Below are 13,712 nucleotides of genomic sequence, written 5' to 3'. Positions count from 1 at the left end.
GCATGACTTCCCTGAAGAGTGCCATCCCATCCTCCATTCTGCTTTCACAGAACTGTTTCCCCATAGACAGTCATCAGCGGGAGACTGAGGAGGGTCTTGGGGCTGGGCCTGCAGAACCAGCATGCAGGAAGCAAGTGCGGGGCCCCTCTGGGCACTCAGGTCCTGAGCCCTCTGGGGGGCACAGAGCTCACAGGCTGCGGGCGCATGCCTGCCAGGTCGTCATAGTGTCCCTGACAGAGCAGGAGTTTGCCTCCTTTTTTTTTTTTTCTCTTTAACCTGGATCATTTCTAAATCCTGGAAATTCATAGTGAAAAGGTAGTGCTGGAGCCTGAAATCCAACCCAGCACACACATCCTGTGCAGGAACAACCGAATCAATCAGTGTAAAAAGCATGCAATCAAGTCAGCGGAAGCAGAGGGGCTGGGGCCGAGAGAGGCTCTGCTCCATGAGGCAGGGCCGCATGACTCTCTGTGCTCTTCTGTATTGAGCTTCTCTAAACAGGGCAAAGGGGAGGTTCTACCCAGAGCCCTTCATTAACAGAGCTGCCCCTTGGTCATGGAGAGTTCCTGTGGGTGTCTAGCGATTAGGAGTTTCAAGCTCATCATGACCCTCAGCCCCCTCGCCACAGCCTCCCCCCCACCCTGGCCTCGCTGGACCCCATTGCCTCATGTCTCTCCTAGGGCACAGAGCATGACAGACAGGCGTCACGTGCCAGTCCCGCTCTGCCACGGATGCCAAGTGTGACCCTGAGCAACCACCTTCCCCTCTTCGGGCCTCTATTGAATCCAACCTAAGCAAGGCAGAGATTATTCTTCCTAATTCACAGATGAAGGAAGGAAGGCCCCTGCTCCCTCATGACTGTAATCCAGGTCCCACCTGGTCCAATGCTCCCTTCAGCACCCTCCCCCCTCACAGGGCCAAGCAGTCCCCTCCCAGCCTAGTCACCAACACCTACAGGCCATATCCCCAGCTGTCTGCTGCCCCTGACCTGTGAGACCTCAGCAAAGCAAAGACACAGACTCCCCCTGCCTTCTCTTCTCCTGGCCCCCGGCACTGGCCCCTCCCTCCCCCAGCCTTCACTTGACCCCAGGAGGGCTCCCTCCCCACCTTCTATTTACCTGCAGCCCCTGAGGCAGGCCCGGGTAGGGAGTGGGAGAAGCGGGCTCAGGATGGGGGGACATCTGGTGCCCATTGCCCATGGCCTATTACAACCATGAGGAGGATAGTCCTCGCTAGGACCTCTCTAGCTTGTCCCCCTCAGAGCCACCTCCTCCTGAGTCCCCTCAGGCTTTTCCAGAGAGCCTCGGTGGCTGAGCCAAGCTCTCCACTGCTTCCTCTCAGTTGGGTGTGAAGAATGTCCCCTCTCAGTCCTGCTACATGGTCTGTGCAGCAGGAAGCCAGCCTGTTGCTCTCACCTGCATGGCAGAGCACCTCTGTGCTGGGGGTAGCAGGGGTCAGGGTGCAAGGGGGTGGATTACAAGCAGCACCCAGAGTGGTGGGCTCCACAGAAAGGTGAGATCACCCTTCCACAGCAGTCCTTCCAGGCTCCATGGAGGAGGCACCCCTGAGCAGCAGGCCCTCTTTGGTCCAGCAGGCAGCTTCTCCTGCAGAGTGAGCCCCTTCCCACCAGCCACATAGCATAACTCCCAGCAAACCAGCATCTCCTGCATCCCTCCTCTGCCTCTGCACACCCCATGGCCCTAGGACCTAACTCAGCCCACCATCCTCTGCCAGCAGACATATTCAGGCCTCAGGGCCAAGGCTGCATTCCCTCCTGCCCCTGTCTATCTAGTCAATATAAATTGGGGCCTCCATTGGTGCTCTTTGGTGCCTGACCAATGGGAGGTGGAGGAGAACCTCACTTCCATAGCTTGGCACAGCTTTCCTTCTACCCAGGGACCCCCTTAGGCTCCCAAACTGGATGGCTTTCTGCCTTCCAAGCCCTGGCTCCTGTTTGGTGCACATGTTCTGTCCCCAAGGATGTGGCCTGGAGGATATACTTGTGGGGTGGCAGTGGGCGACAATGACCTAAGCCTGTCCCATGTCCTGGGCAGAAATCAGTCCATCCTGGAACCAGGTTAAAATATTCCATCTGCAGTTGGGAAGCCATACACAACTTCCCCCGAGAAGTCCAAAAGCAATGCTGAAGGGCACTGGGCAGAAATGAGTTATGAGACTTTTCCCACAAGGGCCAGGGCCACAGCTCAAGCCAGACAGCTGGCAGCCCCCAGGCCCCTCTGGCAGCCCCCAGGCCCCTCTGCCAGACCCTGCCCCCCCCAGACGCTGCCCTGGCCACTCCAGGCAATCCTCTGCCCCTGTCCTCAGGCCTCAGCACATCTTGTTCTCTTTACTGAAATACCATTCCACCTCCCCACCCTGCTCATCTGGACCTCATTCATTTGTCCATGTGTTCATTCACCAAGAATTCCAACAGTCTCTCCTGTGGCCCAGGCACTGGGCTGCATGCCAGCGACACGCCATGAACCAGGAAGCCCAGGAAAGTCCCTGCTTTCATGGGGCTTGTGTTCTGGGGACAGAAGAGACATGGACGGGTAGCTACATCTATGAACAAGAGCACCAGTTGGTGGGGGAGTTATTAGAGGCAGGGCCGGGGTTCATCTGAACTAGAAGGATCAGGGAAGGCCTCCCTCCATGAAGACATGGCCTCTGTGCAGTGAGAGGAACCTGCAGGCAAGAGCATGCAGGGCCTGTGCACCCAGGAGACAGCTTGAGGGTACCTGCTGGGAAGTGGAAAAATATTGAGGGGGGAAAAAGAGTGTGCAAGAATGTGTGTGAAGGGGACTCAAGGGTCTGTCCATCCCTTCAGATCTCAGTGAGATTAAAATGTCACCCCTCCAGGAAGCCTGCCCTGACCCCTGCACATCCATTTGTCTGGCTCTGCTGTTCAATTGCAGGTGCCGTGAGGGCAGGGCCACATCTGTCTTGTTCCACCCGAATCTCTGCCGAGCAGCCCCTGATGAGTGTGCTCTGTGTACTGTTCTTCAGTGCAAGGGAGGAAGGTAGGCGGGTGGGTGCACCTGTGTCAGAGAGGGTCCCTGCACCCTTTGAGGGAAGCCAGGGGTCCCTCACTTAGCACATTCTACCCAGTCAGGAGCATTCCTGGGCATGGAGAACTGTGTTGGCCTCACAGGGAGAGCTGATAGCAGGGTCTCTGACCATGACTTTAAACTCAAACCTCCCACATTTTGCTGGGCCGAACTCCCAGAGCAGGCAGTGGGGAATGATCATGTACAGACAAAAGCAACTGTGGATGGACCCGGGTGGGCAGCAAAGAGAAGAACAAGGACATGGGGAGACCTTGCTATGGAAATGTTATGTTGCTGTGCTTACAGCTAACATATTTCGGTTTGAGAAGAAATGCCTTATTATTTTATAAAACTATTAGAAAAATTGTAAGATGCCAAGCGTGAAAAGCTACCCTCACTTGGGCCCTGCCTAAGGCAAAATCATCTTTACTTATAAAATGTGTTTCATTTGAGTACTGAGCTTGGCTAGAGTCTCTCCCAGGAATCTGAACGTGGATAAAAGAGGAACGAGCCTTACTGTCTTGATAACACCTAGGCTTTTTTCAAAAGACTCTGAAATGCTTATTTCAAAGAACAAGTGGATTTTGATAACATTCAGGAACTGGCAAAGTTAAGTTCTGGTTTTAGAATCCATTGAACTACAACTTTGGGGAGGAGCATGGGAGCACCTACTGGGCAAGAGCAACGGAAATATTTTCTTCTGGAGCAACGTTTAGAATCCATTGAACTACAACTTTGGGGAGGAGCATGGGAGCACCTACTGGGCAAGAGCAGGAGGATTCTTCTGGAGCAACTGAAATATTTTCTTTCTTGATCTAGGTGATGAGTTCATGAGTGTGATTTTGTGAGGATTCATTGAATTGTGCACTGTTCTGTATGTATGTTATATTTCAACTAAAAAAGAAGGGAAAAAAAAGAACCAGTGCCAGAAGTTCTGTAGCTCCGAGGGTGACTCAGCACAAGTGGGTCACTGGGCATATGGGGGGGCAGAGGTAAAAAGGTGCCTCCTTGAGGAGGTCTTGCTGGCCTCCAGCCCCAGCCAGCACCTGGCCATCTTCACTGGGCATTTCTGGAGAGGAGAATATATCTTCCTCTTCCCTGATCACTCATGCCTGCACAGAATGTTCCAGGGATGTGTGCTGAATGAATTAGAATGAGGATGCAGTGCCCATGTGCAAACACTTAATGTGTGAAATGGAAAAGGAATGGCCCAGGGAGTGGAAGCAACGTGCTGAGGGTCCGGCTGGAATGTGTGGTTTCGGCTGTTGGCAGAGGTGGGGTGGCGTGGGGAGGGAGGGGAGAGCTGGACTCAGCCAGAGGGTCAGTAGGGCGATGTAGGTGTGGAGGGAGTCAGGGCCTTCTGAGGCGGGGGTGGGCCTGGTTGCGACGCTGTTCCGGCAGCCCCTCACAATGTGTAACACCGCTGACCTACCTTCCCTGCTTTTAGAAACAGATGCACACGAGTCCATTTCACACCAGCCAGCACAGGCCCTATTAGCCAGCTGCTGTTACCCTTTCCTCTCTTGACCTCCACAAGACGGGAAATATCAGAGAACACACATGTTTCCGTGCTTGATTTTTCTGGACTCTGGAGAAGCCTTGGGAAAAGAAGATATTGCCAGAAGTAGCACTGACTTACCGAGCACAGTCAGCTCTGCTATCTCCTTCAAACAGAAGTTTCTGTAGGACACAGCCTTGCACCGCTGCCAGAACCCCACAGGGGCCACCCTGCAAAGATTGATAGTCATTACAGCCAGTGAGAACTGGCCCAGGGCAGAGCTCTCTGCTCCACCCACAGGTTACTGAGCATGAGCCCCGCTGCAAGGTTCCCTGGGAAACAGGGGTCTCTGACATGGCAACTGCTTCTAGAATGTGCTTGCTCTGAGTCACAGAGAGGGGGTGACAAAGCCCCAGTGCCCCCCCAGAGGATGGGGGGAGTCTGCAATGTGTCACAGGAGGAAAGTGATAGCTCACAGTCAGTAGGTGTGAAGCCAGGGATGTCTCCATAGGTTTCCCATCATCCAGGAAAAGTTTTCATGTCCATAGGCTGAGGGTGTCAATCATTTACCCAGCCTTTGAGGCCCATCCTAAAGGCCTCCTCCTCCAGGAAGCCTTCCCTGACCATCTCATCTGGCAGCGAGCCCCTTCAGCAGCCTCTGCTTATGTGAGCTTCTTCTGCCCAGCTTATGGACTGCATGGGCACCCCTTTATATGTGTCTTTGTCCCCTCCCACCTTGTAGTGCAAAGGCTCTTTGAGGAGCTCATCCCTATAGGCATCAGGGGGCTTAGCACAGGGCCTGGCCCCCAGGACATGTCGGCAAAGGCCAATGCATCCCTATCCAGGTTCAAGAACTGTCAGAGCAGCAGGCTGGGGGCTGTCTTGAAGTGGGGGTGCAAGAAGATGGGCTAAGGTTGGCCACATGAGGGAGAGGCAGAATCTGGTGGCTCTGGGGCTCTTCCTCAGGCAGTGTGGGGGAGGCGGGATCCTGGGGCTCGAGAAACAGAACCTCGTTGAGCTGCCCTGATCCATCTGATGATTCTTCACTCCTGGATTTAGAGTTTCTTCTGGCCCTTAATGAGTATATCTTGGGAAATGTGCATAGCCACGTTCAAAGCCTGCCACCATCTACCTGCGTTCCCCTGGCTTCTATGACACTTTCTCTTCATGCACCTGCTCCACACACTTGACACCTGTGCCTTCTCCTACAGCCTCTAGATTTCATCCAGCTTTCTCTTCATGCTGCCGCCTACCTAGAGTGCTTTTCTCCCCCCACCCCACCCTGCATGTGATGGCCCAGCACAAAGGTCCCAGGGAAACTTAAGAGCAACCTGCCTTTTTCTGCACAATGCCATATTTTAACGAGGGTATGTCATTAAAGGAAAAACTCTGAAGTTTCCATTCTTCATTGAAACAGCAAAAGGTTGAACCAAACAGAAGGGTCTTTATTTCCTGTACAAAAAAGAGAGAGTTTTATTCGTTGTTTTAAAAGCAAACAATGCTCAATGTACATATTCCCACAGGAGGTGGACTTTAATTCTAGCAGGGCAGTCCATTTTCCAGCAGGGTTATCTCTTTTCTTTTTATTTTGCAAGCCCATTCTTCTCATATTTGAGGAAACAGAAACTTGACCTTCAGGGTCTTACCTCCGAAACATCTGTAAACTAAACCAGCCTGAGCTGACATAGGCCAAAATCTTTGCAGGTTCCTTACAGAGAGCTTGAAATACAAAATTTTAGTTTTGCAAGGAATCTTGGAGGTCTTCTGATCCTCTACAGAAAGGCTTTTAAACCTGACCTCACATTATAGTCACCTAGAGGCTTTTAAACCTGACCTCACATTAGAGTCACCTAGGGAGCTCTTAAAAATAATCCCAATGTTCATGCTACATGCCAGATCAATTAAATCTGAATTCCTGAGGGTAGAATCCAATAGTGTAGTAATCAGTAGTTTTAAAACTGCACCAGATGATTTCACTGTGCAGACAGGTTTGAGAACCAATGCTCTAGCACAGGGACAGCAAAATAAGACCCCCACAGGCCAGTCTGGCTCTGTCACCTGTTTTTGTAAATAAAGTTTTACTGGCACACAGAAATGTCCATTTGTTTAAATTTTGTCTATGGCTGCTTTTACACTATAATAGCAGAGTTGAATAGTTGCAACAGAGACCATATGGCCAGCAAAACTAAATATACACTATCCAGCCCTTTACAGAAAAATTTTGCAGAAGGATCCCCTCCAGGACACCACCCATGAGTGATCCCCCATAAACTCTGCTTGAACACCCCAACCACCCAGTGAAGAGGTTCCCGCTACCTCCCAAGGCAGCCCTCCGTGTTTTCACAGCTCTGTCTTCTCTAGACTTCGGGCTGATATTGCACTTACTGTTTGTCTCCCCTCAACCCAAGCATCACCCTCTGGAGCCCCAGAAATGGTCAATCCCTTCCCCACTGACAGGACCTTGGATGGGAGGGCAGAGTCTCTCCCATCAGCTCCCTTGATGAGCCCACCCTCTCTTTCTTTCCTGTTTCTACATTCAAGGGGTCTTTGAAGTCATGAGTGAGCCCCAGGACCAACAGGGAGCAACCTCTCCTGGAACCCCCCACTGGGTCAGACCTTTCCTACAGACTTGGATTATTTTCCACTAGAATTGGCTCTTTTTTTTCTTTTTGTTAAGTATAAGGAAAGTCTCTGTGACAGAAGCATTCGTCTATGTGTGCTATGGTTTGAATGTGTACCCCCAAATTCATTTGCAAACTTAATCCCCAATGCAGCATATCAAGAGGTGGGACCTTTAAGAAATAGGTCATGAGGGTTCTGCCATTATCACGGGAGTGGGTTCCTGGTAAAAAGGATGAGTTTAGCCTACCCTTCCCTCTCTGTCTCATGAACTTGATTCTGCCCTCCACCCTCCCGCCATAGTGTGACCCTTGCCAGATGTTGGTGCCATGCTCTTGGACTTCCCAGCCTCCAGAAACATGAGCCAAATAAACTTCATTTCTTTATAAGTTACCCAAGCTGTGGTATTTGCGCCCAGTCTGAGGAAAATGGGCTAAGATAATGTGTCATAAAATGTGGGCTGGTGGCATATTTCATGACACATTATAGGACAGAGGATGCGTGAAGTCACATGTTAGGACTTGGTTCCCCTTCCTGTGCCAACTACAATCATCATGTGTTTGAACCGAGTTTCCTGAGAGACAAGAAGCTGTAGAGACTTGGGTTTTCTGGCTGAACCCCATCACCATTCTCTTAGTCCCTGAATGAAAGCTCTACGCTGGGCATGGTGTGGTCAACAGCGCCTGGAAATCTGGACTCCACTTGCCCTGGATCTCACATGCCCTGAGCTTCCTTTTCTCTGTGAGCTGCATTTTTTCCAGCCCCTTTTGGAGATGCTATTGCTGGGTGGTGTATGACAGCACCCTCTGCAAAGAATCACAGCCCTGTGGCTACGGGTGGCCAGAGAACTTACTCCCAGGGTTGGGGCCACTTAAATTTGTCTGACTGTGGCTTCAAAAGAGGGAAGGGAGGGAGAGGAAGGAGAAGGGGAAGGAAGGAAAGGACAAAACCTCTAGAAAAATCTTTTACTTTTTGATCTGTGTGCTAAGTAAATATATAGTAAGTGGGAAGAAAAGAAGGTCTGCTGTGTCCTTGAGGATCCTAGCTGAAAAGCTAGTGGAGGACAGCAAGAGCAACATTCCACTCTGCAGGAACCTCTGGCCAAGGGGGAGGGGGAGGCCACCCTGGTCACTGAGGGTAGTGAGGAATCCAGAACACCCCTGCAAAGGAGGCTGCTAAGGCCAGGAGCCTGCTCTCCATGTCCCATGGCCACTGGTCCATCCAGGAGGCCACGGGTGTGAACCTGGATGGTGCTGCTGAGGCCAGGAGGCTGCTCCCCATGCCCCATGGCCACGGGTCTCTCCAGGAGGCCATGGGTATGAACCTGGTGCTAAGGAACTGTGAACACCTCTCTGTCCTTCCCTCACTGTAACCCAGCCGGAGCCCAGCCCAGCCCAGTGCAGGAGCAGAGCTTGCAGATGACAATCGTGCTCCGATGGCACCCATTAGGGATGCAGCAGAGAAAGAACTGGGTTCTACGGCGCCTGGATGGACAGAGTACAACCTTCTCCCTCACCTTTCCTCTCAGAGAGGGAACAGGAGCTGCTGGGGCAAGAACAGTTTTCCTGACCCTCAGTTCAGCTTTTCTTCTACATGCCACCCAAATTTCCATTTCGACAATGACCAAGAGATCACAATGAGATGGGCTGGGCTAGAAAGATCAAAATCACATCATCCACATCAATTCCAGTCCCAACATATCCGACATGTGATGCTCCTTACACTTCTCAATTTACACCTACCTTTGCTACTGAGAGGTCGATTGGCTTTGATGCTATTTGCAGCTTGGGCATTGATGGGACTGGGGACAGGACGACTTCTTCCCTTATCAATTCATCCTCCACATCCTCTGAAAGAAAAGCATGGCCATGTGAGCCTCTTGTTATGACTCACAGAGAACAGAGTATGAAGTCATTTAACACCACAGACACTGGTGAGTCTGGAGAAGGTTTGAGCAGAAGAAGCGCCCCTCCACCATCCACTCCAGCCTCCACTTTGGGGCTTTTTGGCCTTCATCAGGAGGAAAGAAAGGACAGAGAGAGACCTTGCTGCCTGTAACAGTCCCTCCCTGGTCATGCCACAAGGATGCTGCTCGGTGGCAGTTAGCTACTGGTCCACTAAAAAATTCCACTAGAAAATTCAAAATGCAGTGAAACAAGTGCCTGGAGGCTGCACCATCGGACCAGGCCCAGGAAAGCTGAGCCCAGACACATTTCTTACAAAAAGTGGGCATGACGTGCAAGTCCATCCCCCTGAGGACAAGCACCAGGAGGACAGAATTAGGACACAAAACACAATCATTCCTGATAAAATAATACTAACAGTAAATTAGCACTATTGTAGCTTAAATCTATTGGTCACTTGGATTTTATCACCTAACCCCCATAACAGCCCTATTAGGCAGTAATTACTATTACCCCATTTACAGATGAAGAAACTGAGGCTTAGTAACTGTCCCCAAGTGAAGGAAATGGGAAGTGGCAGACAGGCTGACTCCTAGTTATCTTACAGTTGGGGCAACTGAGGCCCAGAGAGGGTCTCACCTGAGTCTTTGGCAGCACCAGCCCATGCCTTCCCAGCTGGCTGAGGCCCCCTCTCACCATTACACCCACAGCCGCTGCATTTCCCAGAACTCAAAGGAGCCGAGGAAAAGCAATCCAAGGAAATGTGCTGGCAAAGCTGAGCAGGGTGGGGACTCCAGACAGGGTCTCAGGCCTCGGCTCTGGGAACAGGCTCCCTAAAGGAGCCTGCCAGCGTGGGTCTGTTCACATGGAAACGGCATCAAAGGCCAACATCCCCATGATACACATCTCATATCTTACCCTTCAGCCTCCTTTTCTCCCCTGCAGGAGAACCAGCCACAACACAGGAAACTCCTAAACATTCAGTCCACTGAACAAGGAGACAGATACTACCTTTGGGCTGAAAAAAATATCTAGAATTTAAATAAGAATCTAAATTTACCTGAGAATCCTTCTTAGCAGAGTCTCTGAAAAAGCTACCTTGTGACCATGGCCTTACAAAAATAACCTGAAGTAAAGACCATATGTTCACCTAGCAGCATGAATGGATCTTAAAAACATGGTAATGGGTAGAGAAAGTAAGAAACCAAATGAGATCTATAATACAACACTATGTGCATGAAGTAAAAACACATGCACACAAAACACCACCACACATTTTGCAGGAACATACGCAAGCACAAAGATAGAGATTAAACATAAGAGAATGGTTGCTTATGGGAAAGGAAGGTCATGGGAGTGGGAGGTAGGGCTGATGGAAATAAGGAAGAAAGGCAAGAGGGAGAGAGGGAGATGGAAGGAAAGAAGGAAGGAAGGAAAAAAGGAAGGAAGGGGTTAGGTGGTGGATGGGTAGGGAGGCCAGTGGGCTGGCTTTGCAAAGACCAATACTGAAAATGCTCACTGGAGAACAGAGGTGTGATTAATTTCACCCTAGGCACCTGAGGTCTCAAACAAAGGGGCAGAGTAACCTAAGTGATTTCACCAGGCCCTGAAGGGCTCCTTGCAATGTCTTGGGCCAGAATGCTTCCTGGAGGCACAGAGGGGCAGTATGTAAGTCCACGTGGAGGTTTCTGTTTAGCCCGAGGTTGTCAGGGAGGGAGCCAGGACTAAAATGTGCTCTGCCCAGGTCCCATGAAGTATGCTGAGGAAGGGAGGCTGGGGGCCCCGTGGAGGTTTCTGTTTAGCCCGAGGTTGTCAGGGAGGGAGCCAGGACTAAAATGTGCTCTGCTCAGGTCCCATGAAGTATGCTGAGGAAGGGAGGCTGGGGGCCCCAGGGAAGCAGACCCTGAAGAAGCACAGGCTAGAGTGAGCCCCAGGACAAGGTAGCCTCCCCTGGCTGCTGCAGGGAAGAACTGGCCCCAGTGCAGAGAGCTGATTCAGGACCACAGAACAGGCCTCAGGCCCAGATGTGGCGGGACCGCCATGCAAGGGAAAAACAAAATGCTCCAGAATGACACGTTGGACAAGTAGACAAGACTGGCTGCAAATGCCAGTGGTTGGAGAATACTATTTTTAAGGCCCCAGTGTAAATGTCTGGTTGAAAAGAAGCAAGGGTTTTGTTACCCGTACCATTTAATGGACACTTTGGAGGAAAAAAGTATATGTATTTAAAAAGTAACTTAAAGTAATAAAAAAGTAATTGCATTTCATTTTGAGAGGGAGGCAAAGATCTCAAGGGGAACAATATTCTTTCTACGGATTCCATAGGGAGAACGGCCTGTGTAGCTCTTTTCTAGGAGCCTGCACACCATTTCCCACTGACCACAAGACATCTTCTGGAAGCACCCCAACACCAGCACCCCTCCAGGCTTCAGTTTTGATAAAGGGCCCCATCTCTCTCCCATCCCTCCCCCAGTGACCCAAGCTGAAACCTCAACTCTCTACCACCCACCATGCTGCTCCAGCCTCTGGGCTATTCTGCCCCCCAAATGTCTCATATCTTGCCCCTGCCTTTTTCTCTCCACTGTTACAGAAATGTGTCATTATTTTTCTATTTGCTCATCAAGCGCTTTGTCGAGCACCCATGATGCACACGGGACGATGTGGACAGGGGAGGTCCAGAGATGACTAAGGCACCACCTGACTTCAAGGAGCTCGCTGCTCAGAGGGGAGACAGAAACCCACACTGTAATATAACAAGGTAAGTTCTGAAATAGGGACGAGTGAAGGGTTTTACGAGCGGAGGGGAGAGGCAATTAATTCTGCCATAAAGTGCCAGCCAAGCTTCCTATAGGAGGTGATATTTGAGCAGGGTGCTGAAATACCCATAGGATTTCCTAGGTAGATTGGGAGACTCATCACCTCTTCCCTGGACTATTCCAGAGCCACCTCACCAGTCTGCTAATGTTCAGGCTCCTAACCCTAAATGCATCCTACACCTAAGTCCAATATAGTCCCCCCACACAGAGCCCTGGATATATTATTCACTAGCACAGAATATTCAAGGGCTCCTTGCTGCCTAATGACTTACAGTTCAACTCCTCAGCAAGGCCTCAAAATCATCTCTGCCCCGCCCTAGCTTTGCTCCCAGCCCCATCTCCTAGTGACTCCTACACCTTCCCCTACAGACTACTCACCTCTCTTCCCACACTCCAGGCCTTTGCCTGTGTGGTTCCTGTTTGTACATCTCTGTTTGGCAAGACCTTGCCCATTCTTCAAAGGCTATCCTAAATGCCACCTCACTATGGAAACTTCCAGAACCCACCACAGAACTTCGTTTATACACCCCTTGAGGCAGTTAGGCACTACTGGTCATCTTCCTGTGTTGCTATGAGAAGACAAAGACAACTCTCTTTCTTTCCCCACCCAATCCTGCCCCCAGGAAGGCAAGGCCACCTTTTATTCTCCTTGGTCTGCTTTTTAACAGAGCCTCACATACATCCTGGAAGTAAACACTAACAACAGTTTACTGAACTGAACCAAAGAAAAATGAATTAGGGTGAGGAAGGGAATGCCATTCCTCTAACCAAATCCGATTCCTTCTTTCTGTGCTGCCAACCCCTGCCCAACACGTCTCCTTTCTTTTTCTTTTCTCTCTTCCATAAACTCTCACAGTGACTGGGTTCCATGGTCTCTTATCATTTCACTCCTTCTTCTTTTCTAAATCGTTAGCTGAACCACTGGAAGAGGTGGGGGTCTGCCTCTCTCCGGAAAACATGCCACACACACTTCAAACAGCTGGCTTCTGAGAATCACTAAAAGCCTTCCTTCCAATAGATGCTCCCTGGGCTCTGAAGGCCGGGAACTACTTCACTCTGTGTCCAAGCACGAGTGGCTTTCATTGGAAGATCTGCACAGAAAGGCTTTAGATGCCAGCACTTCCTGGCTCCACACTTCCCTCTGCACAGCCATGTACAGAAATCTGCCCCTTCCTGGGCAGGCCAAATGATCCCCACCAGCCACTTCTGGTGATTAAAACTCTGAGGATCTATTACCTCTGAAGTGTGTTTGGCAGGATAAACAAGCCCCTGTCTCCATTGCTCAGAGGCCTGGCCCTGCCTTTCAAGTGCATCAAAGCAAAACGGCAGTCTGAACATCTCACACAAGGAACTTCTAAAGGGGGCATTGCTTTTTTCCTTTGGTTTAAAGGGAATACTTAAAAGGGAGGCAAAAAGCATGTGAATAGCTCTGGAATGCCAAATGGTCAACAGGTAAATTTCTGGCTTCCAAAAGAGGAGCAAATGTCAACAGCACTCAAACCTGGTCCTTTCAGGTCCAGGCCTTGATCCGTCACCCTCCATTTTACAGCAGCTTTAGCCATGCCCTACAAACACATCAGCTTTTGGGGAGTAGAGAATTTCAGAAAGAGAGAGAGAAAAAAAAGATCTCTTCAAACTGAGGAGTGGAAGGCTATTTTTCTACCTGGATGCTAGAGAGCAGTTACCCAGATAAACAGGTGTGTGAGCGTACGCAGAGCTGAACACTTAAGGCTTGTGCACTTTATGCACTTCACTGCTTACATTTCACATCTCAGTAGTATGCTCATATACTTTTTTTTTTTTTTTTTTTTTTTTTTTTTTTTTTTTC

General features: G+C 50.3%; 1 protein-coding gene across 2 annotated transcripts in view; it reads right to left on the bottom strand.

Annotated features, from left to right (window-relative positions):
- FAM188B (family with sequence similarity 188, member B) overlaps positions 1–13,712 on the bottom strand; it is a 119,218-nt gene that overhangs the window by 47,731 nt on the left and 57,775 nt on the right. For both annotated transcript variants that reach the window (XM_008584917.1, XM_008584918.1), the window contains exons 7-9: positions 8,907–9,013; positions 5,881–5,997; positions 4,687–4,775 (exon numbers count right to left, since the gene is read on the bottom strand). In XM_008584917.1, coding sequence (XP_008583139.1) covers positions 4,687–4,775; positions 5,881–5,997; positions 8,907–9,013 — 313 coding nt within the window. The remainder of the gene's footprint in view (positions 1–4,686; positions 4,776–5,880; positions 5,998–8,906; positions 9,014–13,712) is intronic.

This window comes from Galeopterus variegatus, unplaced genomic scaffold, assembly GCF_000696425.1.
Source record: "Galeopterus variegatus unplaced genomic scaffold, G_variegatus-3.0.2 Scaffold3405, whole genome shotgun sequence".
Taxonomy (NCBI): Eukaryota; Metazoa; Chordata; class Mammalia; order Dermoptera; family Cynocephalidae; genus Galeopterus; species Galeopterus variegatus.
This window is presented reverse-complemented; position numbering and strand designations above follow the sequence as displayed.